Here is a 24,390-nt window from a genome sequence, read left to right as displayed (position 1 = left end):
TTACCGTAGATGGCGATTAATAAGAATTTGGCGAAATTGAGAAATCGTGTCAGTGATGCTTATTGGAATGGTCTCCAAAATTTCATGAATATGGCGCCACAATACAAAGACTGTGACGGGAGAATAAGATGTCCATGCGTCAAATACTTGAATGTTAGACTACAAACTTTGGATGACGATACAGATGACGTTGAGGGTTGAGAGATTATATATATATATATATTATTGTATTAAACAATAACTTTTAATTACTATATTATTATATACATATTTAATTTGGATATTATTTTTTAATTGTGTAATCTGAAAAAATTATTGTTTTTATGCATATTTAATTTTGATATTATTGCTTTTATGAATTAAAAAAATATTATTTAAAAATATTTATATTTTATTTTAATAAATATATTTTTTATTTTTTTAAGGAAATAAAACTAATAAGGGCGACTTTTCTCACCCCTAATAATATAAAAACTGCACCTAATATTTTCTTATTAGGAACGACTTTTTATTATTAAGAGCGAAAGTTGATCCAGATAGCACGATTATTAGGGGTGACTCTCAATTTATTTAAGGCGAAGTTGTCGCCATTAATATTAATTATTAGCAGCGACCTTTTTTGTCGCCGCTAATAATCAACATTAGCGTCGAATTTTTAGCGACGACTCTTAATTGTCATTAGGGTTGACTTTGCTCATTATTTGAGGCAACGGTGTTGCCCCTAAATACCTTTTTGTTGTAGTGATCCTTTCATGTCAAGTCTTCATTAGGAAAACAAATGTGACCAGTTTTATTGGATATTCTTACTATTGTAACACTCAAATGTTGATTATAAAATATTTGATATATACTTTTCACAACATAATTTCACCCGTATAACTTAATCAATTATTGCATTAATAAGGACATGCAGTGATGCAAAAGGAACTCTTATTTGTAACTTGATATTCGCTACGTAAAATTAATTAGATCACCTAAATAATTATTAAGTCCAACTAATAGAGAAACCGTTTTGACATGTACTACACTAACTATACTACGTCCTACCTACCACTGAAGAAAATGTGATCCTAGCAGATACTTGAGATTAGCCTATATTATTTTCAACAATTAAAAACTACTAAAATAACATTAAAAAACTGAGGCTTTCATGTCTTAAGATAAATAATAATAAAAAGACAAAAGTTACAGAAAATTTAAAGTAAAAATATTTCTAAAAGTATACAAACAACCTTTTTTATATTATATATATCATATGTTCCAAGCAAGTAGGACAATCAATCCATTAAAATATAATAAAGAAAACAATAATATAAATGTCTTTTTTTTTTTTTTTTTTTAGTTTCGCGTGTTGAAAACAGTAATTGAGAGGGGAATAAAACAATTTATTCAATGACAGTTGATTAGGTAATCAAAAGTCAATGGCTTAAAGACCTGAGAACCCACCTTCTCTATCACCTCCAGCTGCCACCTAAAGAGGTGCATGTACACCACCCAATCTCCGTTCCCGCCAGGGCTCGGCATCGGCATCACGTAGCCACAGTCTCCGCCCCACGGGAAATGGTACGACCCGAAAAACGGCCTGCCCCACCCGAAATCCACATCCGAAACCGGAAACCTCTGGCCCGACGACACCACAAAAGATGGCCCATCTTCCCTCCGGTAACTATAAATCCTTGTCATTCCGGGAACTGGACGAAGAGCCTCAACCCAATCAATCAGCCCCAAGAAATGCTCCTTCGTCAGCGCCGCTTCCAAGGACTCATGAACTTCAGCAGCCACTTCACTGAGCGGCTCTTCGACTAGCTCACTAACTTTCTTGCCCGTAAAAGGAACGGACAATACATTGCCGAAGTAAGAATCCATCGCTTTGTTTTCTCCTTCGCTTAACCACTTTCTCCCATCCACGACAATCCCTATCCTGCATGGCTTTTCTGCATCAGTGTACTGAGAACTTTTGGCCACCAACTTCCACAAATATGCACTGAAAGACTCAAGCTTGCTTCTCTTGCGGTCGTTCGAGCTGGCTAGGGCTTGAAGCTTGTTGAGATCATCGGCTTTGACGTGGTATATGCGGCTTATGAGATGGTCGGTGGGGGGAGCTAAAGGGTCTTCCGGTGGTGGCGGCATAGCCGGGACGTACATGTCTTCGAAGGCGGGGTCGATGAGGCCCGGGCGGCGTGGGTTGAGAAGTGAGCGCCGGAACGAAGGGAAGTGCGTAATGGGCTTGGAGCGAGCCAGTTCCGCCCATGAAACTAAGAACATGTTGGCTGAGTATGCGTCGGCTACGCGGTGGTCGAATGAGCATCCAACCACCACTCCACCACACTTGAGCTCAGTCGCCTGTGCAGAGAGTCAAATTATGAACAATTAATAAATAATGATAATCTTACATGAAAATAAAATAAAATAAATAATAATGACAAAAATGCTGCATCACAGATAAGTTTTATCAATAAATTTATATAAAGGGAGTTCAAAAATCAAAATAATGTGTTGAAAAAAATTCATTTTATATATATATTTTTCTAAAATTATATTTTTAAAAACTGTCTTGCATATTATTTTAATTTAGGGTTTCTTTCATAGAAATACTTATTTTGTTGTTTTTTATTTTTTTTACACGGTTCCTTATTTTTTTTAAATACTATCTTCAGTTTTTTAAATTACGACTAAAAAATTTTTATTTACAAAAATACAGTATAAACAATTAAATTATAATAATTGAATATCAATTAAAAATCAACTCATTATACTAATTTTTTAAAAAAAAAAAAATCAAAATATACGTGAAAACAGCTAAATATTAATTAAACATGAATAGAATTATAGAACAATTATACTTACCCATATACCACTAAAAAATAAAATGGAAATAATTATACATAAACCTAAACAACTAAAATAACAAATGCAAAACTATAAAGATCTCAAAATTTCCTTAAAATCTTAAAATTTACAACAAACTTTCTCAGTCTATAAAACTTTAATATTTTAGCCAAATTAAATATATCTGTAAATTTTCCTTTAATTTATTATCATTAATTTTAAATAAGGGTTAATTAACACTTTATTCTTTATCACGACGTCATTCAAGGACTTTTCTTTTTAGTTAGAAAACTAGCTATTCAAGTGAATCTTTTAGTATTTAATAATGGTATACCTTACGTGTTTTCCTCAAAATTATTCTATATCATTTATATAATAGTTGGATACTTCTACGATAGTACATATCCTAAAAAGTCATATACTGGTGTATATCCTTTTGCTTTGGATTGGTGAAGAATTTTCAGCATAATGTTGCAATATATATTATAAATATTTAGTACACTTTATAAATTTTTAAGAAATTTTAAATCATTTATAGTATCAAAAATCAAGTAAAAAATTTGTTACACACACGGTTATTTTTTTTTAAGCTTATAGAAAGTAATTTATTTAAACTTAATTTTTGGCTCAATAAATTATTTAAAATTTTATCGAATGTTCTAAATAATAAGTACAATATATATAAAAATAAAAATAAAATGCATCAAAATACATCATGAGCCAAAAACAAAATGGTATGTATCCACCTGAGAAAAATCCTATAATAGTTATATATATACTATAATAAAAAACATAACAACTCAGAATATAAGATTCCCTCTATTCAATATATGGTACTATACAAATATTATAAGAAATATAGTACTAGCTAGTGCTTACCTATAATTAAATTGGGATTATTCATAAATGTTAATAACTGCCAATAAGAATTGCATATGCACAAACATATAGTATCATAATTCAAAAAATATAACATATATCACTACTAAAAAAAGCTTTTAAGTACGGGTTTTCCGCATAATAATATCCCTTGAAATAACACAAAGCTAAAATTAAAGCTATTACATAACTTTTAACTTCAGTTTTGGGTTTCTCGCTCCAAGAAAAATATGTTCAAAGAACAAAAGACAAAGTCTTACATTTTAACTTCACTTAGATTAATTTTGGTTACAATATCCGCGAGATTTTAATATTATCAAACGAAAAAACCGAAGTTAAAATTTTTTTTTAGTCGTGTACTTATATGTCATGTTTGTATATTGGGATAAAATTTCCCTAATTTTGGATTACTTAATCCCAGGAAAAAAATTAGAATAATTTTATCTTATCTAATTCCTATCTTCATATAATATTTTATTAAAGAAAAAAATAATAATTACCTTTACATTTAAATTATTTTTTTCTAATTTAGTTTGCAAATATAATCAACTCATATTCATTCTTCTATAGTAATTTTTAATCTAATCAAACTCTATCGAATTACTCAAACGTGACCACACATAGTTATAATCTTCCAATAAAGCTATTGAGATTGCGAGTTGTATATTGATCGGAAATGCATATACTTATATGTACATAATATATATATGTCATTAATTATATTGGTAATTATTTTGATGAGAGTACTTCTAAACATTCAATTTAAAAATTGGAATATCCATTATTGAGTTTTGTTTTATTGTATTTAAAAACTAAAATATCTAATGGGTGGGCGAATTATTAGTGAGCTTTTGCGTTAGGCACGCCTTCCTTCAACCAATACAACATATCTTGGGATTTGATTGGACAATATTTAAATAAACTATATATGAATATATATATATATTTATATACAAATTTTACAGATGAGAGATGCGTGGAGAAATGGATACATGACATGACCTTGCTCATTGATAATAAGCTACCTGACCCATAACTTAATTATTTAATTAACACACACACACACATATATATATATAGATAGATAGATATATGTAGCAAACTCTATTAATTCTTAATTTTAGTTCCTTACCTACTGATATATATTAGTATATTAATAAAATCATCGAATCCAGAGAAGATCTGGGTTTAATTTTAGTATGTCAACCAGAATAAACTAGTTCAATAAAGGAAATTATAATGCTAATGTTTCGGTTGATTACTTAATAATTATATTCTAATATTCTTTTGACTCTTAATTTGGGTTTAATTATGTTGTATAAGAGCGCAAGTCATTCCAGTTTTAAGAAATATAAACAAAACGTTTCCTTGAATTAACTTTATCATCTTCCCAATTTAATTTGTGATGCGCCTATGTATATAATTGCTACACCCTTGTATAATTATCGTCTCCATAAATATATATTTTTTAAAATTACTTTTTTTTTGCATTCTAATAGTTTTTTTCCTTTCAATTTTACTATTTTTGGTAAAAAAAAATTATTTTTACGATTTTTTTTATCTGTATTTGTGTTATTTTCAAGTTGATTTTTTTAGTTAATTTTAAGTTTCTTTTGTTGATGTTTATTAGTTGTGTTATTTTTAAATTGCTTTTTAGTTTATTTTTACATTTTTAAGAACCAGTGTGAACTTTCATCATATACTGTTTAATCTAACTATGTTTATATTATTTGAAAATATAAATGATACAATATTAAATATATATATAGGTATAAAACATTTTCAGATACATTATTTTATTATTTTTATTTTTATGAATATATTATTTTTGTAATTTTTATGAGTTTCCTTCTCTGAAACCGACGAAGGACTGGAAGAAACGCTCACGCGTAAGGGAAGAGGATGATTCCCCACCGTATTTACACCTCACTTTTAAAAGTAAGAATAATTTATATATATAAATATTATTGTTTTTATGTGTATGATAATTTCTTAATTCTATATGGATAATAAATGAAGCATCAGCTAATCAATTTCAATGGATATTTTGATGACTTCCATTTCCCTTTATGAAAAAAGTGTTTGCGCCTATCGAAGAATATTCACATACACCATAATTTTAATTTACTATTTGTTTTAGTTTTCAAACTTTTAGACAGCAAATGATGACATAAATGAAAGTTGGTAATCAATTATTTTCTTATTCTAAAGTGTAGTCGTGTTCCCTTGTACGTAGAGCACAAAGATCACGTTTTCCACAAAATTTGATTATCACTTTTCTTTTTTTGTTTTTGTGATCAGAAATGATTTTCTAGACAAATTAAAAAAAAAAACATAAACACACAAACCTGGACAGCGAGAACTCGGCCAGGGCTCTTCTTGGGAACAAGCTTGCCTTCAACGCTGTGATCAGGGTTATAAAAGTTAAGCTCTTCAAGCTCAACCTCCGCAAATGCTTCAACAAAGTCAACCCCACGGTTGCTGCACTGAAGCTCGGGCTCGCCACTCGAGTTCTTCACCACCTCGCCAGCAAAGGCGTAGTAGGGCAAAAGAGCTTGAGCCATGGCCTTCTTCAGTACCCCAAATACTGACGACGTCGAAATCCCGTTGGCTCCAACGTTGTTGATAGAGTCTTCTAGCTCTGCTGCCGCTGGCTTCTTGTAGCAGAAGAAAAGTCCAAAGTCCAGCGGCGGCAGGAGAAGGTCGAGGTTGGACATTGGCAGCCAATGCTCTTGTAGTGGAAGAAGTGGTGCCACCACCTCTTCTTTTCTCACAATCACTTTGAATGATTTTGTCGCTAACACTTCTCCTGAATCCATTTTTGTCTGATTTGGTTTAGTTTCTGATCAAGCTTAATTTGGTCTTGTGATGGTTTTCCTCTGGTACGTAAGACTATTATTTGTTTATATAATCGAGAGAAATGTTTTGGTAGGAATTTTACTTATTGTAGTGGTTGATGTGAATTTGTCAAGGGAAAAACCGTGGAAAAGGTAAGTAGCTAGATTCATGTATGTCTTGGTAGGAACAAGTAATGATTATATATATTTATTCATATAAACAAACAAAATAATATAACTGTTTCTTTTTGAAAATAATTACATGTTGATTAGTATATTTATTTAAAGAATATGTTATCATGTCATATCAGTGTATAGATTTCAATGAATGGAGATCGTGTTAGATATGAATATTATATGTGTGTGTGGAATGTGTGGAAGACTAGCTAACATATGGAATTGAGAATCTTTTATATCCCATATATAATTATTATTGAAATTAGATACTTTTATTTTTATTTGTGTTAGTTGCAATGTAAACTATAAATTTTAATTTGCAAGTACTTTAAACGTTAAATTACGTTTCACTTTATAGCAGTACGCGGTAGCATTCAATATAATTATATTTCATTAATGAATGTTTATTTTAAGGAAATTGATAAGGGATACCAATAGTGCTCCACTTCAATATTGAATATCACATATTTGAATTTTATATATATTATGAAAGATCGTTAACTAATTATGATGTGTCACCTCATTTAGTATTAGACACCTTAAATTGCTAAATCACAATACTTTTATTTTAATAATACCAACTCATATGTACATATAGTTTTATAAATTGGCATCTCACTTTTTGTAGTGTTTCATTTTTTATGGTTTTATTAAGTAATATTTTAGTTGGTTGAAAAAGAAGACTAATATTCTCATATTATTTAACGACATCATCTTATATGGACACTATTTTTTTATTTTTACATTTTTTTTCTTTTTCATGCATTATTTAAAAAGAAACAATTAAGCGGACTTTCATTTCAAGGCAATATAGATTATATATTGATTATATATTATGGCCAGTATGTAGACCTTAATTTAAGCCAAAGCCAGCCGTAAATGATAATCAAGTTCTAACGTCCAATGACAATCATCATTATATGTATATCATGATCAATAGATAAGAGGGAGTGGTCAAATACGTAAACATATTAATTGAATACATATTTAGTCATAGTTTATAATAAGAAAAAAACAATGTAGTATTAAACAATTAATATATTTACTGCTGACTGGGTGACCAATACATATTTAAAAAATAGATTTGACCATATATTAGGACGGCCATTTCACTACAATTATTTATTTTATTCATATATAGGACGAGATCATACTAGTGTTTAATTATTTTCTTCCTCTTTAAAACTCCAAGTTGATGCATACTTGAGTCAATCAAGCACTGCGTAATTTCTTCTATTTGAGGACGATAAGATCAACATGTATTTTTATTTTTTATTTCAAAACAACAATTGATAATAAGTGTCTAAATCTTCTAATTACCAAAATTGTTCAGTCTGTTCATGCTTTAAATAATAAAATATTTTACATAAATAAGACGGGTGCGGTTTTGAAGGATTGGAGTTTCATCAACGTTTGATATACGCAGTTGAATAGATTTTTGGGCTAGCTTTCCATGTAATAAAATTAGACCAAAAAATTGAACTTGGTTAAAATAATTTTATATTGGTATAGATTAATTAAATGGATATATGTTTCTATACATGTTCTTACATTGTGAAATACATAGTTTAATAATAGATCTAATGGCTGAAATTGTATTAGTACACCTTAAATAATAAAAATAAAAACCACTTCATGCATGTATATATATCATTATCATAGAGTAAAACTCATACTACCAAGAGAAACCTATGTATGAGTAGCACTGTAGCAGATATGGGTATGAATGAAAACCAAAAGTATATATGTGTATTGTCCAATGAAATTTTTTAAGTGATATTACATATACATATACATATCTCACAATCGACAAGTACATGTCTATATTGCGACGGCTTTTATGCTCTTTATTTCTTGTTGAATTTATTTTTGTTTTTGCCAATTATATATGAGTGTTTTATATAATGAATGGCCCGTTATGAAAATTATTTTTGTTAAATGAATTTTATGTTTCTTTTAGTTTATTTCCTTAACGTGTATAACATTTATGACATATTTACTTCAGGTGAATGAGAATCATAGACAATTTTTTTCTTTTGAAATATATCTCACAAAATAACTATATATTTTTTTAATAATACAAAAAGATAATTTTATCAATTTAAGCATTCAAATTATATATTCTGATCATAGTAAACAACATAAAATTATTTGGATTCCATTTCCACTAGAAAAATGGAAGTTTTTGTTGGCGGAAATTTGCGTTGACCAAAGTACCCATATTGCGCCGACAAAGGTACCGCACCGGCAAAACTTGCTGGTGATATTTTGTCGATGAATAACTCTTTGTCAGCGTTGTTCTAACTGTGCCGGCAAAACATACAATACCGACGATTTTACATGCCAACATAAGTCAACGCGTTGGTAAAGTGGTGTCGGATTTTGAATCGACGGCCCATTTACACCGGCGGTTGGGCCACTTTCACCGATTGTATGATTAATGTGCTGGTAAATAATTTGCATTGAAATACTTTTGCCGGCGCTCTCGCTCCCCCGAATTTTTTTGAAATTGTATAATTTATTTTTTCATATTTATTAATTAATATAATTATAATTTTTTATATTTATTTATTAATTGATAATTAATTGAAATTAAAATCAAAATAACTATCTCTCAAGATTGCTTAAGCTCTTCAATTAACAGTCTCATAAACACATCAATGTCTTTTCCAGGTGCAGAAAGGGCCTAGAATCAAAAGAGACAACATTAAGGACTTTGCTTTCGTGCACTTCCATGGCAGTAAGTTATAAGGAACTAAGATAACTGGTCACATGATGTAGGAGTTGCTCATATTGCCAAATGGATTGAATCCATCAATAGCCAACCCTAGTCTCACATTTTTTGGTTTGACTGCGAAAGACAGATATAGGTTATCAAATTGTTTCCATGCTTCACCCACTACAACAAAATAGGCATTTAATGGCTATATGGGGGAGACATTGTAGACATTTAATGTCTCCCCCCAGAGGAGACGTTGTTGAAGGAGCCATCTTAAGTAACCCTACGACGACTGCCATGAGGAGACTTTGTAGACATTCAACGTCTCCCCCTGGGAGTCATTATAGGGTGTACGTTTTACACCCTACGATGACTCCCAGGGGGAGATGTTGAATGTATACAAAGTCTCCCCATGGGAGACATTGTAGGTGCTCTATGATGACTCATAAGGGGAGATTTTGTAGACATTCAACGTCTTCTCCTGGGAGTCATCATAGGATATACGTTTTACACCCTATACACACCCCTAGGGAGACGTGAAATGTCTATAAAGTATCCATAGGGAAGACATTATAGGTGTTCTTTTTTATTTTATTTTATTTTATTAAATTTTAAGTTTATAATTAATGTTAAATATTATTTAATTAAATAATAAAACTGAAATCAAAATTATCATTTAATTATATATTAAAATTACAAAACAATATTTCAAAAATAAAAGGCCAAAAACAAATTATAATCAAACTTTCATTCATAATAAACTACAATTTCTAATCCACAAATATACATACCCATTTAATTCTAAAAAAAAACTCAGATTTGTAGAAAAAAAACAAAAAAAACTAGGTCTGATTCACCAACTTCAAGCAAACACGAAACTCAGTCTGCAACCAATATACAATCTGGAAAAAGAAAACAAAATTATAATATTTCAGATTGATTAGGTGAATACAAAACCAACCTAAGAAAATTATCTTAATTTCTCTAAATATATTTATATATATGTGTGCTTAGAAATTCATATGGATATATGCTTGAAAAACAATACAATATAACAAATAGGTTCAATCTATGAAAAACAATTTCTGCAACTTAATAAAAGATGTCAAAACCATTATCTTACCACTCCGCGTCCATGGAAAGAGATTCAGCCCCTCCCTCGTGTCCACCGTCGACCAATCGCTGTTGCGACCACTGTATGACGTCGCTGTGAACCACCGCTGATGCGTGTCGTATGTTGTATCAAATTTAAATATATATTTTTTTTCACTTACACTAGCTACTTCAGTATAGGTAAATAAGGGTCGAACCCACGAGTACTATGATCAAATTATTATTCAAGATAATACTAGACTGAAATTAAAAAGGGGTTTTAGTTTTAATAGCTGAAAACATAAAATGAAATAAATATCACCGATTGAAAAACTAAGGATATAATGATATTAAAGAAATAGTCAAGAATTACTCTCCACCTTCAATAATCAGTCTATCAACAATGATGAATAATATTCCATATTCCCAATTAAACTATTAACTTCGCAGATAACACTTAAGTAGTCAATTATATCAGTTTCCCTAATCTAATTAATTAAAGTCAAGCGCTCTTAATTAACCCTTTCTACCCAGCAATAAACCCATTAAGTATGCGATCTATTTATCCTAGTAAAAGCATTGCACTTTGTGGAAACAGGTTAATCTAGGCAACTGATGGGTGTCGTATGCCGTATCAAATTTAATTATTGATTTTATTAATTCCTTATACCAACTATTTCAGTATAGTGATAAATAAGGGTCGAACCCACGATGACTACTATTCAATTTATTATTTAAAAGAAAAAAATTAATAAAGAAGGGGATTTTAATTTTTTAACTCAAAATTAATAACATAAACTAGAAAGCAAATAAAGATTGATATTACGATATTAAGAAACAGTTAAAGATTAATCTCCACCCTCAACAATCATTCCTAATCAATAATAATAAATATTATTCTAATTTCTCAATTAAACTATTAACCCTACAGATAACGCTGAAGCAGTCAATTATCCCAGTCTCCCTATTATAAGTAATCAAGGCGAAGCGCTCAATAGTTAACTCTTTTAACTAAGCAATAAATCTATAAAGCATACAATCTATTTAACTTAGATAAGGCATTAAGTCCTATGTAAACAAATTAATCTAGGAAATAAATTAATGAAGCATATAATTCATTTAACCTAGGTTCTATTTTTCATCACATTCGACAATTCTTTTGACATAATTATCAATTGCAATTTATCACATACACTTAGAATCCTAAACTATTAGGTGAGTGGTAATTCTAAGATGAAAATTGAATAGTGTAAAACCTTAATTAGTTGGCCACCTAACAATAAATCACAAAATTCATAACATTCAATTGAAAAAATAGAAACAATTTAATGTTGAGAGAAGTTAAAGAATAATACTCATTATCAATAATCAAGAATTAATGTATTGGATTTTGAATTAACCCTTAACCTAAAAATAACCTACTCCATAATAGTAATCATAATCACAAATATAATTATAATTAAGATTAAAGAGAAGAAAAGAAACTAGATTGATGAACAATAGTGTTGTAGTCTTCTCTCCAGCCCTTTCCGAGTCTTTTTCTCTCCTAAACTGTAATAAAAACTCCACCCAAATTAACCCTAATAAATCTTTTATAGTCTCCTTTAAATTAAATTTAAAATGTAATTAAAAATCTAAAAACAGCGTCGTAGGCCGCGGCCTGAAAAATGCGTGTCGTGGCCCAAAACAAAATATGTACTGAAACTGGTCACGTAGGTAGCGGCCTGAAAAAACTGGGTAGTGACCCAACTCACTTTTCTTCACAGTAGGAAGAGGCCTGAAAAATCTGGGTAGCAGCCTGTCTGGAACAGAAAATCTGAAACGTCAATTCCAATTAAAGGGCCGCGACCTGAAATTTATGGTCTGCGACCTATCTTCAATTTCTTCAATTCTCAACCTTAAAAAGCTTGTACGCTGCCGCCACTTCAACATTTCAATCTCGAAAGCCTGGAATGCTTCAAAAAATTCATTTTAACCTCATCTCAGCGAGTCTTTTTCAACCTATGATTCATAAACTATGCTTCCCATCAAAATGTCAGATTTATCATCATAAAATGCAATGTAGAAAATATGTTGTAGAATCACGAAACTAAGTTAAAACTACTAAAAATGCTATCATAACACCATCCAAGCATAGAAAAACGTAACAAATATTAATACAAAAATGACCTTATAAACAACAAATTCATTATGCATGCAATTCATTTAACCTAAGTTCAATTTTTCATCACAATTAAAATACCCGTCACAATACCTTAATTGCAATTTATCACTCTACTTAGAATCCTAAACTATTAGGTGAATAGAAATCCTAAGATGATAGTTAAACAATACAAAACCCTAATTAGTGGCCATCTAAACAAGATTTTATAAGATCCATGACATTAAAATAGAAAAATAGAAGCAATTTAATATAAGTGAATAGAAGGAATAAAATTCATCAATGCATTCAAGATCTCATGTCTAGGGTTTTGAAATAACCCTAAACTATAAAGAAAACTACTCCATAATCATATTCATATTCATAAACATAAATATTCAATGAAAATAAAAGAGTTTTGAGAAGAAAGAAAAACTAGATTAAAGAATATAGATGATCATGTTTTTTCTCCTCCTCTGATGCTCTAGCCTCTAAAAATCGCAATCCAAAGTTATAATAAAAGTTAACCCTATTCCTTTTTATAGCCCCTCAATAATTACATTTAAAATTTGAATTTTAAAGAAAAAATCGTCGCACGGCCGTGACCACGGGTCAGTTTCTGGGCCATAATCGCACGGAGGCTTTTCCCACTACTCCCTGCCTCCCAGGTCGCAGCCAGTAAATGCTGGTGGCCGCGACCACTGATCATTTTATGCTCGCATGCTTTTTCTTCATAATCTTCAACTTTAGGCCCAAACCTCGAGTTTAGGGACTTCTAAAACACTTCAAACTTGTTCAAAACTTCATTTTCTCGAGTCCTATCATTGCACATTCATTCCTAACCACAAAAATGTATCAAATTCATCAATAATACCTTATAAAATATTTTATGACTTAAAAATCAAAAACTCGTAAAACAAAGCTAAGAACACCTAATAACACTTGAAAGGAACATTATCTAAGTGTGAAAGGATAAAAAATATAATATCCAAAATACCCTTATCAAATTCCCCCACACTTAAACTTTGCTAGTCCCTTAGCAAAATCCCTAATAAAAACTAAAAACTAAACAAATAAAACATAAGCAATGATTTTGTTGAAAGTGTTAGTTATCTCAAAGATTGATCAACCAATATGGGTTATAAGAAAAATATGAATTCCACACTCCTCAGAATTTCAACTCAATGCCTCATCACCACTTAAAACTTGATCTTATTTATGATTATGCACAATTAAACAAACCAAAACACAAACATTTGAATCAATTTATACATGCCATAATATGTTTTAAAGTGTCATAGATAATAATATTTTCATGAAAAACATCCACTCCATAGACATTAACCAATTGTTCTCCACTTTCCCTCCTGCAAAAACCGGGTAGCTTAGGGGCCACCCTTCTCAGGCGGTTTTGCCTTCTGAAACTTTCCCTCCAAGGCAAACATTATCCTGACCCTCCTGACACACGGATCCCGAGTAATCGGGGACCCGTTGGGAGCATAGGCGCGTGTTCATAGAACCGCGTGGTCTCACTCGCCGCGGGCTGAGATTACCTCAGCCCGTGTGAAGGAAACCATTCTTCGCACTAGACTCTTTCTTATGCTTAGGTCGCATTTTCTAAACTTTCTTCATCTTTTTTCGTTAGGCAACCAGATGGGACCCAGGAAGAGTATGCCCAAGAAGAGTGCCGACAGCTCGTCATCCCAGCAGGCCAGCAAGGGGAAAGAGGTGGAAACAGACTCCCCAATCCCCCACTTCGGTCCCACCATGGAGAAGGAGATTGAGGTGGGACCTGACGCCTTCTTCGAGGCCGAGAAGATTGCCTCGAAGGTTACAACCCAGGGGAAAGTCAATAAGATCATGCTTTCCCACAACATTGAGATAGGGAAGGGTGCTCTGGTCGTCCGCCCTCCCTTTGAGGGAGAGAGGAGTTGCACACCGCTCGATGAGGAGTTCGCGGCCTGGAGCGACGAACACCTCAAGGCCGGGGCCTTTCGTCCCCTGGACCAGTACTTCGCAGATTTCTTGAACTTCGTGAAGCTGGCCCCCTTTCAGCGCCCCCCTAACTCCTACCGTCTGTTAGTGGGGCTGAGGTACCTGTTCCTGAAGCAGGAATCGGAGGTCCCTACACCAGCAGACATCCTCTACTTTTTCTGCCTCAAAGCCAGCCCGGATCAACGGGGGCGAGGTGACGGGTTCTACTACTTGACCCATTTTCCCAACTCTGCCGCGGTCATCGAGCTGCCCAGCCACCCCAACGACTTCAAGGATCAATTCTTCATGTCGACGGGGTTTCGTAACTACGAACACCACTACTTCATTCGTCCTCGTAAGTTCTTTCTAACCTCAGCTTGCGAGATCGTCGCTGATTAGTTTCTTTCCATTCGTTATTGACTCGAATACTATTGTGCAGCTATTTTTGTGAGGACAGCTAAATAGGTGACCCTCGGGGGTCAATATGAGACCTTGGCGAGGCTCCCTCCAAGCGAAAAAGACTACCGCCAACTTGTGTCTGATGAGAGGACGCTGGCGTGTAAGTTAATTTCTCCAGGCCAGACTCTAGCCTTGAGGAGGCCGCAGATCGCCCCAGCAGCTCGTGAGATGATGCCTATCCCCGAGGAGGGGGCCACGGATTTTGACGAGGAGGATGAGGAAGACGAGGTGCCTCTCGTGCGCCGGAAGCGGGCTCTTGAGGTCGCCCAGGGGGTCAATGCGAAGCGGGTCCAGTCCGGGCAGCAGCTGGTCCCTCCAGCCAAGGTAACCCATACTTGTTTAAGGATTTAGACAGAGCTGCCGCAAACCTACGAATAGCTAGGTTTAACCCCAACCAACTCGTTCACCGTCACCGAAACGACCCAGATCGTAACATAACTTTACTCCAGTTCGTTGACCAGCTAGTATTGCATCATGACATCAGCCCCCTAGGGGCACTGTAGTAGTAGACAATACTCTGGCCTTTAGGTCGGCCTTCTTTGAGGAGTATGGGACCAACCTTAGGTCGTGGCCCTCCCGTCTGGAGGGTATAGTAGCTCCGGGGCTTAGGCAGTATGTAGAGGAGTCTAGTCCTGAGGCGGATCCGGACCCAGAGTCCCCTCTCATTTGTGAAGTTATAATCTTAGACTCCCCCATAGAAGCTCCGCGGCCAGAGGTCGTGACAATAGATTCCTCCTCTAGCTCGGAGGGTCGGACCTTTTTCAATACATACTTTAGATTTTTTGTTTTGCAATCAAATATTTTTACATGCATACTGACGATTCGTTGTCTTTGTATCAGGCAAGGAGATGTCGCAGCCCGGGGACAACATTCTGCGATCTATGTTCCATGGGGGAAATCCTTCCTCCGGGTCATCCAGGCCCTTGGTGAAGAGGCTCCAGCTGGACAAGCAAACTCCTGGGACTTCCTCCAAGTCTCTTGCCAAGGGGAAAAGCCAGGGTCCTTTCGCCATAGAGAAGGTGCCTCCACCCCCTCCTGCAGTAGAGAAGATGGCTCCACCTCCCCCGCGACCTCCTGTCCCTACCCGGGAATAGGAGGTACCAACCGGGACCTTGCCAGCTCCGACTCCTGCCTTGCACGTCCCAGAGGCCTTGGAGAAAATCCCCGAGGCCTTTTGGGGGACGGTTTACGAAACCGCAACCTACATGGTGGACCACTGCTACAACGCCACCCTGAGGGACTTGCGGGAGATCGAGACGAGGAGCCCCGAGAGTGTGATGGAGTCTTCACTGGGGATGACCCTCACGGTAAGTTTGCTTTACCACTGGTTCTCTTTGTTTTTTCTAAGGCACTTGCCTTATTATCTTTTTGTTTTTCAGGCGGCTTTGGCTCTCCACCGAAGCATATCTCGGTCCAGGGCTAGGATTGACGAGATCAGGGGCGAGCACCAGGCCGCCCTTGCGTCCGCTCAACAACAGGAGCAGGATGCCAAAGCTGCCCTAGCGACTGCCCGGGAAAGCGAGAAGGTCGCGCAGGCCACCTTGGTTGCTGTGCAGGTCGACCTGGAGGCTTCCCGGGCCAAGGTGCTGGAGGCCGAGGCTACCAAGGTCGCCCTGGGTGCTGCGAAGGTCGAACTTGAAGAGGCCAATGCCGCCCTTGTTGCAGAGAGGACATCTTCCAGCTCCTCCATGGAGGCCATGCTGTATCATTGCTGAGCCTTCAACAAGGATGGTGACTTTTCCTTCCTGGGGCCAGAGGTGTGGGAGTCCTTTTTGGAGAAGTTCAAAGATCGCCTTCAACAAGTGGCGCCTTCTGAGACCGGGGAGACTTCCACTGCAACCGAGCAGGACGCTGAGGGGGTGACTTCGTCGGAGCGGCCTGGCGGGGCTTAGGATTTTTTCTCCTTTTCTCTTATTTTTATTTGTAACTTTACATTACGAGGTTTTATATCCTCGAGACAATTGATTTCGTTAGATTTATTTTAATCTATTTATATATATTTGTGGTTAACTTTATTGTTACTTCTCTTTAACGCATTTGGTGAGAACTTAGTTTCTGTTGGTGTTATGATTGACATCTTATGCTTTTTAGGAAAAAACTTCTGTTAATCAATTTGAACAAACTTCTAAGTCTTAGGACTTGGTTGTATCCAGGACATTAATTTTAAAAACTTAGTTCGTGTTAATCCTTTATTGATATCTCGCGCTTCTTAAGAAAAAGGTCGATCAATCAATTTGAACTAACTTCTAAGTTTTAGGACCTGGTTGTATCTAGGACATTAATTTTTAAAACTTAGTTCGTGTTAATCCTTTATTGATATCTCACGCTTTTTAAGAAAAACGTCGATCAATCAATTTGAACTAACTTCTAAGTTTTAGGACCTGGTTATATCCAGGACATTAATTTTAAAAACTTAGTTCGTGTTAATCCTTTATTGATATCTCGCGCTTTTTAAGAAAAACGTCGATCAATCAATTTTGAACTAACTTCTAAATTTTCGGACCTGGTTATATCCAGGACATTAATTTTATAAACTTAGTTCGTGTTAATCCTTTATTGATATCTCGCACTTTTTAAGAAAAACGTCGATCAATCAATTTGAACTAACTTCTAAGTTTTCGGACCTGGTTGTATCCAGGACATTAATTTTAAAAACTTAGCTCGTGTTAATCCTTTATTGATATCTCGTGCTTTTTAAGAAAAACGTCGATCAATCAATTTGAACTAACTTCTAAGTTTTAGGACCTGGTTGTATCCAGGACATTAATTTTAAAAACTTAGTTCGTGTTAATCCTTTATATTGATATCTAGCGCTTTTTAAGAAAAACGTTGATCAATCAATTTGAACTAACTTCTAAGTTTTCAGACCTGGTTATATCCAGGATATATGCCCCCCAAGTAATCAGGAAAGGGTCTTTCGTGGTTACTTGACGTTACGACCACAAACATATACGATAATGCAAAAAGATTAATTCTTATTACTTAATAAACAAAAGTGGCTTTTCTAACTAAGCCTTACAAAGATATTACTGATAATATTTCTTTAGGTGTATAGCGTTCCAAGTCCGTGGGACCGCTTCTCCATTAAGACGAGCTAGCTTGAAGAATCCTTCTTTCACGACCTCCATTATTTGATAGGGCCCTTCCCAGTTTGGTCCCAACACTCCGTCCTGGGGATCCTTACCGGCTAAGAAGACTCTTCTGAGTACCAGGTCGCCTACGCTAAAGACGTGTTTCTTAACCTTTGAGTTGAAATAACGAGTGATCTTTTGTTGATAATGCATGAACTGCAGCTGTGACGCTTCTCGTTTTTCATCAATTAGGTCGAGGGGCGCGCAGAGAAATTCGTCGTTCCGGTCTTGGTCAAATGTTGGGACTCTATGTGAGGCTACCTTTACTTCGACAGGAAGGACTGCCTCACTCCCGAAAGCCGGGGAGAAAGGAGTATGACCCATCGAAGTTCGGTGCGAGGTCCAGTATGACCACAGTACTTGGGGAAGCTGTTCGGGCCAAATGCCCTTGGCTTCATCCAGTCTTTTCTTAAGGCTTGCTTTTAGCGTCTTATTGACAGCCTCGACCTGCCCATTTTCCTGGGGATAGGCCACGGAGGAGAAGCTTTTAACAATGTCGTGTCTCTTGTAGAATTTGGTGAAGAGGTCGCTATCGAATTGCATCCCATTATCCGACACGATCTTCTTTGGCAGCCCGAATTGGCAGACAATACTCTTGACCACGAAGTCGAGGACTCTCTTTGAAGTGATCGTCGCCAGGGGCTCTGCTTTTGCCCACTTTGTGAAGTAGTCGATAGCCACCACCGCGTAGCGAACTCCTCCCTTTTCAATAGGGAGGGCACCAACCAGGTCAATACCCCAGACCGTGAACGACCATGGGGACGAGATCATCTTCAGCTCGACCGGAGGAGCCCAGGCAATTGTGGCGAATCACTGGCACTTGTTACACTTTCGAACGTAGGAGATCGAGCCCTTTGAAAGAGTGGGCCAATAATACCCTTGCCTTAGTATCTTCAGGGATAGGCTTTGCCCCCCAGTGTGATCTCTGCAAAAACCCTCGTGCACCTCATGTAAAATGGTCTTCGTCTCGCTTGGCAGAACGCACCGCAGGAGAGGTAAAGGGTGTCCATGCCGGTATAATATCCCATCTATCACTGTATACCTTGGAGCCTGGTAAAGTACCCGCCTTGCGTCATTTCGACCCTCAGGTAACTTTCCTGCTGTGAGATACTCGAGGAGGGGAGTCATCCAAGTCGGTTTGGCGTCAATCATCTCGACCTCCGCCCTGACTTCCTCTATACTCGGTCTTTCCAAGAACTCTACCGGCACCAGTCCCAAAGTCTCCGCCTCCCCAGAGGTAGCGAGTTTTTCCAGGGCGTCCGCGTTGGCATTCTGCTCCCGAGGTATCTTCTCGACTGAGCCACGCTCAAATGCGGATAGCTCTTTCTTTACCTTGGCCAAGTAAGCAGCCATCTTGGTTCCCCGTTCTTGGTATTCTCCTAACACCTGGTTTACCACGAGGTGGGAATCGCTGTAACACTGGACGGAGCTGGCCCTCAGCTTCTGAGCCACCCTTAGCCCCGCCAATAAAGCTTCTTATTTGGCCTCGTTGTTGGACGCTTTGAATCCGAATTGTAACGCTGAGTGGAATCGATGTCCCTCTAGGGATATCAATATGATTCTAGCCCCGGAGCCGTTCTCGTTAGACGAGCCATCTACGAAGACCTTCCATGAGGCCTGGGCTGACTCTTCTACAAGATCTTCTTGGAACCCTGTGCACTCTGCCACAAAATCAGCCAGGGCCTGGCTTTTTATTGTAGTTCGTGGTATGTACAGTATCTCAAATTGGCTGAGTTCAATAGCCCACCTCAACAGACGCCCCAATGCTTCAGGTTTCTGCAAAACCTGCCTTAAATGCTAATCGATTATGGCGTGTATTGAGTGGGACTGGAAATACGGCCTGAGCTTTCGGGAGGCCGTAATAAGGCAGAAAGTCATCTTTTCCATCAACGGATACCGGGATTCAGCTCCGAGAAGCCTCTTGCTGAAGTAATAGACTGGCTTTTGAGATCGGTCTTCTTCTCGAACTAACACGACGCTAGCTGCATCTTTCGTCATAGCTAGGTAAAGGAAAAGGGGCTCTCCTGTCGTTGGTTTGGATAATACGGGTGGCTTGACTAAATGTGCTTTCAGGTCGAGGAAGGCACGTTCGCATTCCTCGGCCCACTCGATTTTTTTATTTCCCCGGAGCAGGTTATAGAATGGCAAACATTTTTCGGTAGATTTAGAAATAAGCCGATTAAGGGCCGCCACCCTTCCTGTCAGACTTTGAACGTCTTTTCACGACCGGGGTGAGGGCATCTCGAGTAGCGACTGGATCTTATCGGGGTTCGCTTCTATTCCTCTGGTATTGACAATGAAACCCAGGAATTTTCATGACGCGACCCCGAAAGTATACTTTTGGGTGTTTAGCCTCATGCCATACTCCCTCAAAACCTTAAAGCATTCCTCCAGATCGGAGACATGGTTATCAGTAGTTTTGGACTTGACCAACATGTCATCAACATAAACTTCCATATTTTTCCCGATCTGATTGGTAAACGTCCTATTTACCAACCTCTCGTACATAGCTCCTGCGTTTTTCAGCCTGAAGGGCATGACCTTGTAACAATAAACGCTAGTTAGGGTCATGAAGCTAGTGTGTTCTTGGTCTGCTGGATTCATGGTGATCTGGTTATAGCCCAAGTATGCATCCATAAAAGACATGAGCTCGTGCCCCGCCGTGGCATCTACCAATTGGTTGATCCTTGGCAAGGGGAAGCAATCTTTGGGGCAGGCTTTGTTCAGATTGGAGAAGTCGATGCAGGTCCGCCATTTCTCGTTGGGCTTTGGGACCAACACAGGATGGGAGACCCAGACCATGAATTTTGCTTCGCGGATAAAGCCGCACTTTAAGAGCCGGGCTACTTCCTCCTCGAGGGCCTCAGCTCCGCTTGTTCCTAGGCGCCTTTGTTTGTGGGATTTTGCAGGCATGTTTTTATCCAAGTAGAGGGTGTGCATGATGACGCTCGGACGGATCCCTATCATGTCTCCATGAGACCAGGCGAACACATCTAGATTTTCTCACAAAAACCTAATCAGCTCCGCATTCCTTTCGCTACATAGATTTTTCCCGAGCTTTACCACCTTCGAGGGGTCTTGTGGGTCGATAGGTACCTCTTCGAGCTGTTCGATGGCCTGGAGCTCGGATCTATCCTCGCTTACTCTGGGGTCGATATCATTATTTAAGATGATATCTTCCCTTCTGGCACTCTGAAGTTTTTCAATCTCAAGACTAGGCACAACTTCCTGAGAATCCTCACTCTTGGCCTGGATGGTCATCGTCTGCTGCCCGGGTTTTGATTTTCCCTTCATAGAAATGTTATAGCATTCCCTGGCAGCGAGCTGATCACCTCGGACTGCGCATATCCCTGTGGAAGAGCAGAATTTTAGCGCGCGGTGGCGAATGGAGGTTATGGCTTCAAACGCTATCAATGTAGGTCAGCCTAAAATAACATTGTATGCGGCGGGACAATCGATGACAACAAATTCAAGGAGTTTTGAGACAGTCCGGGGTCCCTCTCCCAAGGTGATCACCAGCTCGATTTTTCCTATTGCCGCCGACCTTTCTCTAGAAAATCCATATAGAATCATGGAGGTGGCTTTCAACTCGGTGATAGATAAACCCATCTTTTCCAGCGTAGACCGAAACAGCAGGTTCACCAAGCTCCCATTGTCGATCAGTATCCTCCTTAGTCTCCGGTTGGCGAGCTGGGTGGCTATGACCAGAGGGTCGTTACAAGGGAACTGGATGTTACTGGCGTCTTCCTCGGTGAATATGATTGGTTGCCTCTCCAGCCATTGCTGTTTGGGTAAATGCTGCTCTGGGAAGAACTCCACTCCGTTATGAGCTTTCAGTTCGTTGACATATCTCTTCTGGGCCCCCCTGCTCATGCCAGCCAGATGAGGCCTTCGGAGATCGTGGAGATCTCTCCTCCTATCACAGGAGGAGGGGTGTCCTGATTTATCCGAGACCCGAGCTGGCTTATCGAAGCTTCTGGAGCTAGTTGACCGGCAAGAACTCTATTCTGCGCATACTGAGTCAAAGGCCCAGCTCTGATGAGAGTCTCGATCTCGTCCTTCAGGTGCCTACAATCGTCAGTGTTGTGGCCAATGTCGTTGTGGAATCGACAAAACTTAGAGGAGTCTCGCTTAGCTTTCTGGTGCTTCAAAGGCTCCAGTTTCTTCCAGGGGAGGCGAGCAGAGTTTGCTAGGAAAATGTTCTCCCTAGTGTTCGTGAGCTCGGTGTAAGTCGCGTAGACTGGCTTAAACTTTTCTTCGGGCTTGTTCTTCTTCGGGCCGTGCTGGCCTCCCTCGCTGCTCCCTTTTCTCTTGCCTCCACCAAATTGGTAATTCTATGTAACGGTTTGGGTCGCTGTCATGACATCCGTTCCCGATCCAGCGGGCTAATCAGAGGCTTGGCTGGTTCCCGTGCCCGATGCTCGCGCCTCCTCCATGTTTATCCATCCCTGGGCCCTATTTTGGAATTCGTTCACGGTGCTAACACCTTTTCTCTGTATCTCTTCCCAGAGTCCGCCTCCAACGAGGATCCCAGTCCTCAAGGCCATAAGCTTGGAACTATCATCTGCGTCCCTGGCTCGAGCCGCGACGTTTGCGAATCTGCTCAAGTAAGCTTTCAAAGATTCCTCAGGTTGTTGCTTTACGTTTACCAGGGTGTCGGCTTTGACGCGGGCAGCTTGAGAAGCTCGGAATGCCCTCTTGAAGTCGGCAGAAAAGGTTTTCCACGAGCTGATGGACTGCCTTTTATTCTGCTTGAACCATTGTCTGGCCGCCCCAGTCAAGGTGGAAGGGAAAATTAAACGCCTCAGCTCGGGACCGATGTTGTGGGCCATCATCAGGGTGTTGAACATACCTAAATGATCTAACGGGTCCCCATCTCCATTGAATTTGGACAAGTGAGGCATACGGAAACCAGATGGATACGTCGTAGCTGCTATGCTGGGGGCGAAGAGCTCGAGTTCGTCCCCCGAGTCATACTCATCTTTTTCTTTTTCCAATAAGAGCTTCCTCATCAGCTCCTCCATCTAAGCCAGACGCTCCAGGGTTTGGTCCTTACTTCCTTGGTTTTTCTGGGGCTGTTCAACAGCTCCAGTTCCAGTGTACGCATTAGGTGGGTTATTTTCCCTCCTATCTTGAGATAGGTTATGTGGGACATTCCTACTGTCACGTACTTCCGACAGACCCTACCCTCGATGAGCACGACTACCATTTCTAGTTGGGTCTCCTCTCTGAGAGTTGAGGCGATCTCGGAGGTCGGTCCTCGGGGTGGCTCGAGGGCTTTGAGCTGAACTCAAACGATGGCACAGGTCTTCGTCGGACATGCCACTTCGATGACTCCCGGTCCAGTAACTTCCATTTGAAAAACTCGGGGCCCACCGCTAAGGGTGAGGATCTGGGATTTCCCTGGGTGCTCAACTGGGATGGGACAGTCCGACGGAAGGAGGATTTCTCCTACTGCTCCCATGAGCCGGAATGTCTTGGACTGGACGGGGAGGAGACGGGTATCTTATTGGTGACAGGGGATACCTAACTTGTGACGCGATCCTTGTCCCGTCAGGGCGGATTAAGCTATTTCGCGCCCGCTCCGCTCTACCATCCCCCGCGTCCTGCGCTCGGTGGTTTGATCGTGGTGCAGGACGATTGGCCGGGGGAGGCTGTCGTCGTGAGCCCTCCCCGGATCTCCTTCGCGAGCTGCCTCGGGCCCTTCTGGGTGCACTTGAGGGTGGAATCGAGCTAGGAGTTAAGGTCCGGACTGATCGGCTGAATTGCTGATCGGCCCTAGGAAGTTCTTCAAACACAGTTTCTTGGTGGTGTGACGTGGGAGTAGAATTTGATATCGAGGGTCTGACCGACCGACTGGGCCTGGACCGGTTACCCTGGTGGGACTTATGAGTCCCACCATGCCTCTTTGCGACGTTAGCATCAGTTGTAAGAGGGGGTAATCGGGCCAACACCTCTTCGATTTGCTTGTTTGCTTTCGCCAGCTGACTCCTCAACTGTGTATTTTCCATTTCTACTGCCATGTAGAAATCTGGGTTCGGATTGGGCGGCCGGGGAGCCGAAATTCCAGTGTCGTCTTGGCCCATTGGCTGCTTTCTTGGTTGCTGCTGAACCTCAGGGTTTTGCTCATCGGATATGGCGGCATGGTGGGCC

General features: G+C 38.6%; 1 protein-coding gene across 1 annotated transcript; it reads right to left on the bottom strand.

Moving 5' to 3' along the window:
* Window positions 1–1,351: 1,351 nt before the first annotated feature.
* On the bottom strand, window positions 1,352–6,546 carry LOC133790067 (coniferyl alcohol acyltransferase-like). The gene is made up of 2 exons (XM_062227654.1): window positions 6,057–6,546; window positions 1,352–2,343 (listed from the first exon to the last, which is right to left on the bottom strand). Exons 1-2 carry the CDS (start codon window positions 6,525–6,527, stop codon window positions 1,390–1,392), a joined length of 1,425 nt encoding a protein of 474 aa, XP_062083638.1. The 5' UTR covers window positions 6,528–6,546; the 3' UTR covers window positions 1,352–1,389.
* Between the last annotated feature and the right edge of the window lie 17,844 nt (window positions 6,547–24,390).

This window comes from Humulus lupulus, chromosome 7 (assembly GCF_963169125.1).
Source record: "Humulus lupulus chromosome 7, drHumLupu1.1, whole genome shotgun sequence".
Lineage (NCBI taxonomy): Eukaryota > Viridiplantae > Streptophyta > Magnoliopsida > Rosales > Cannabaceae > Humulus > Humulus lupulus.
This window is presented reverse-complemented; position numbering and strand designations above follow the sequence as displayed.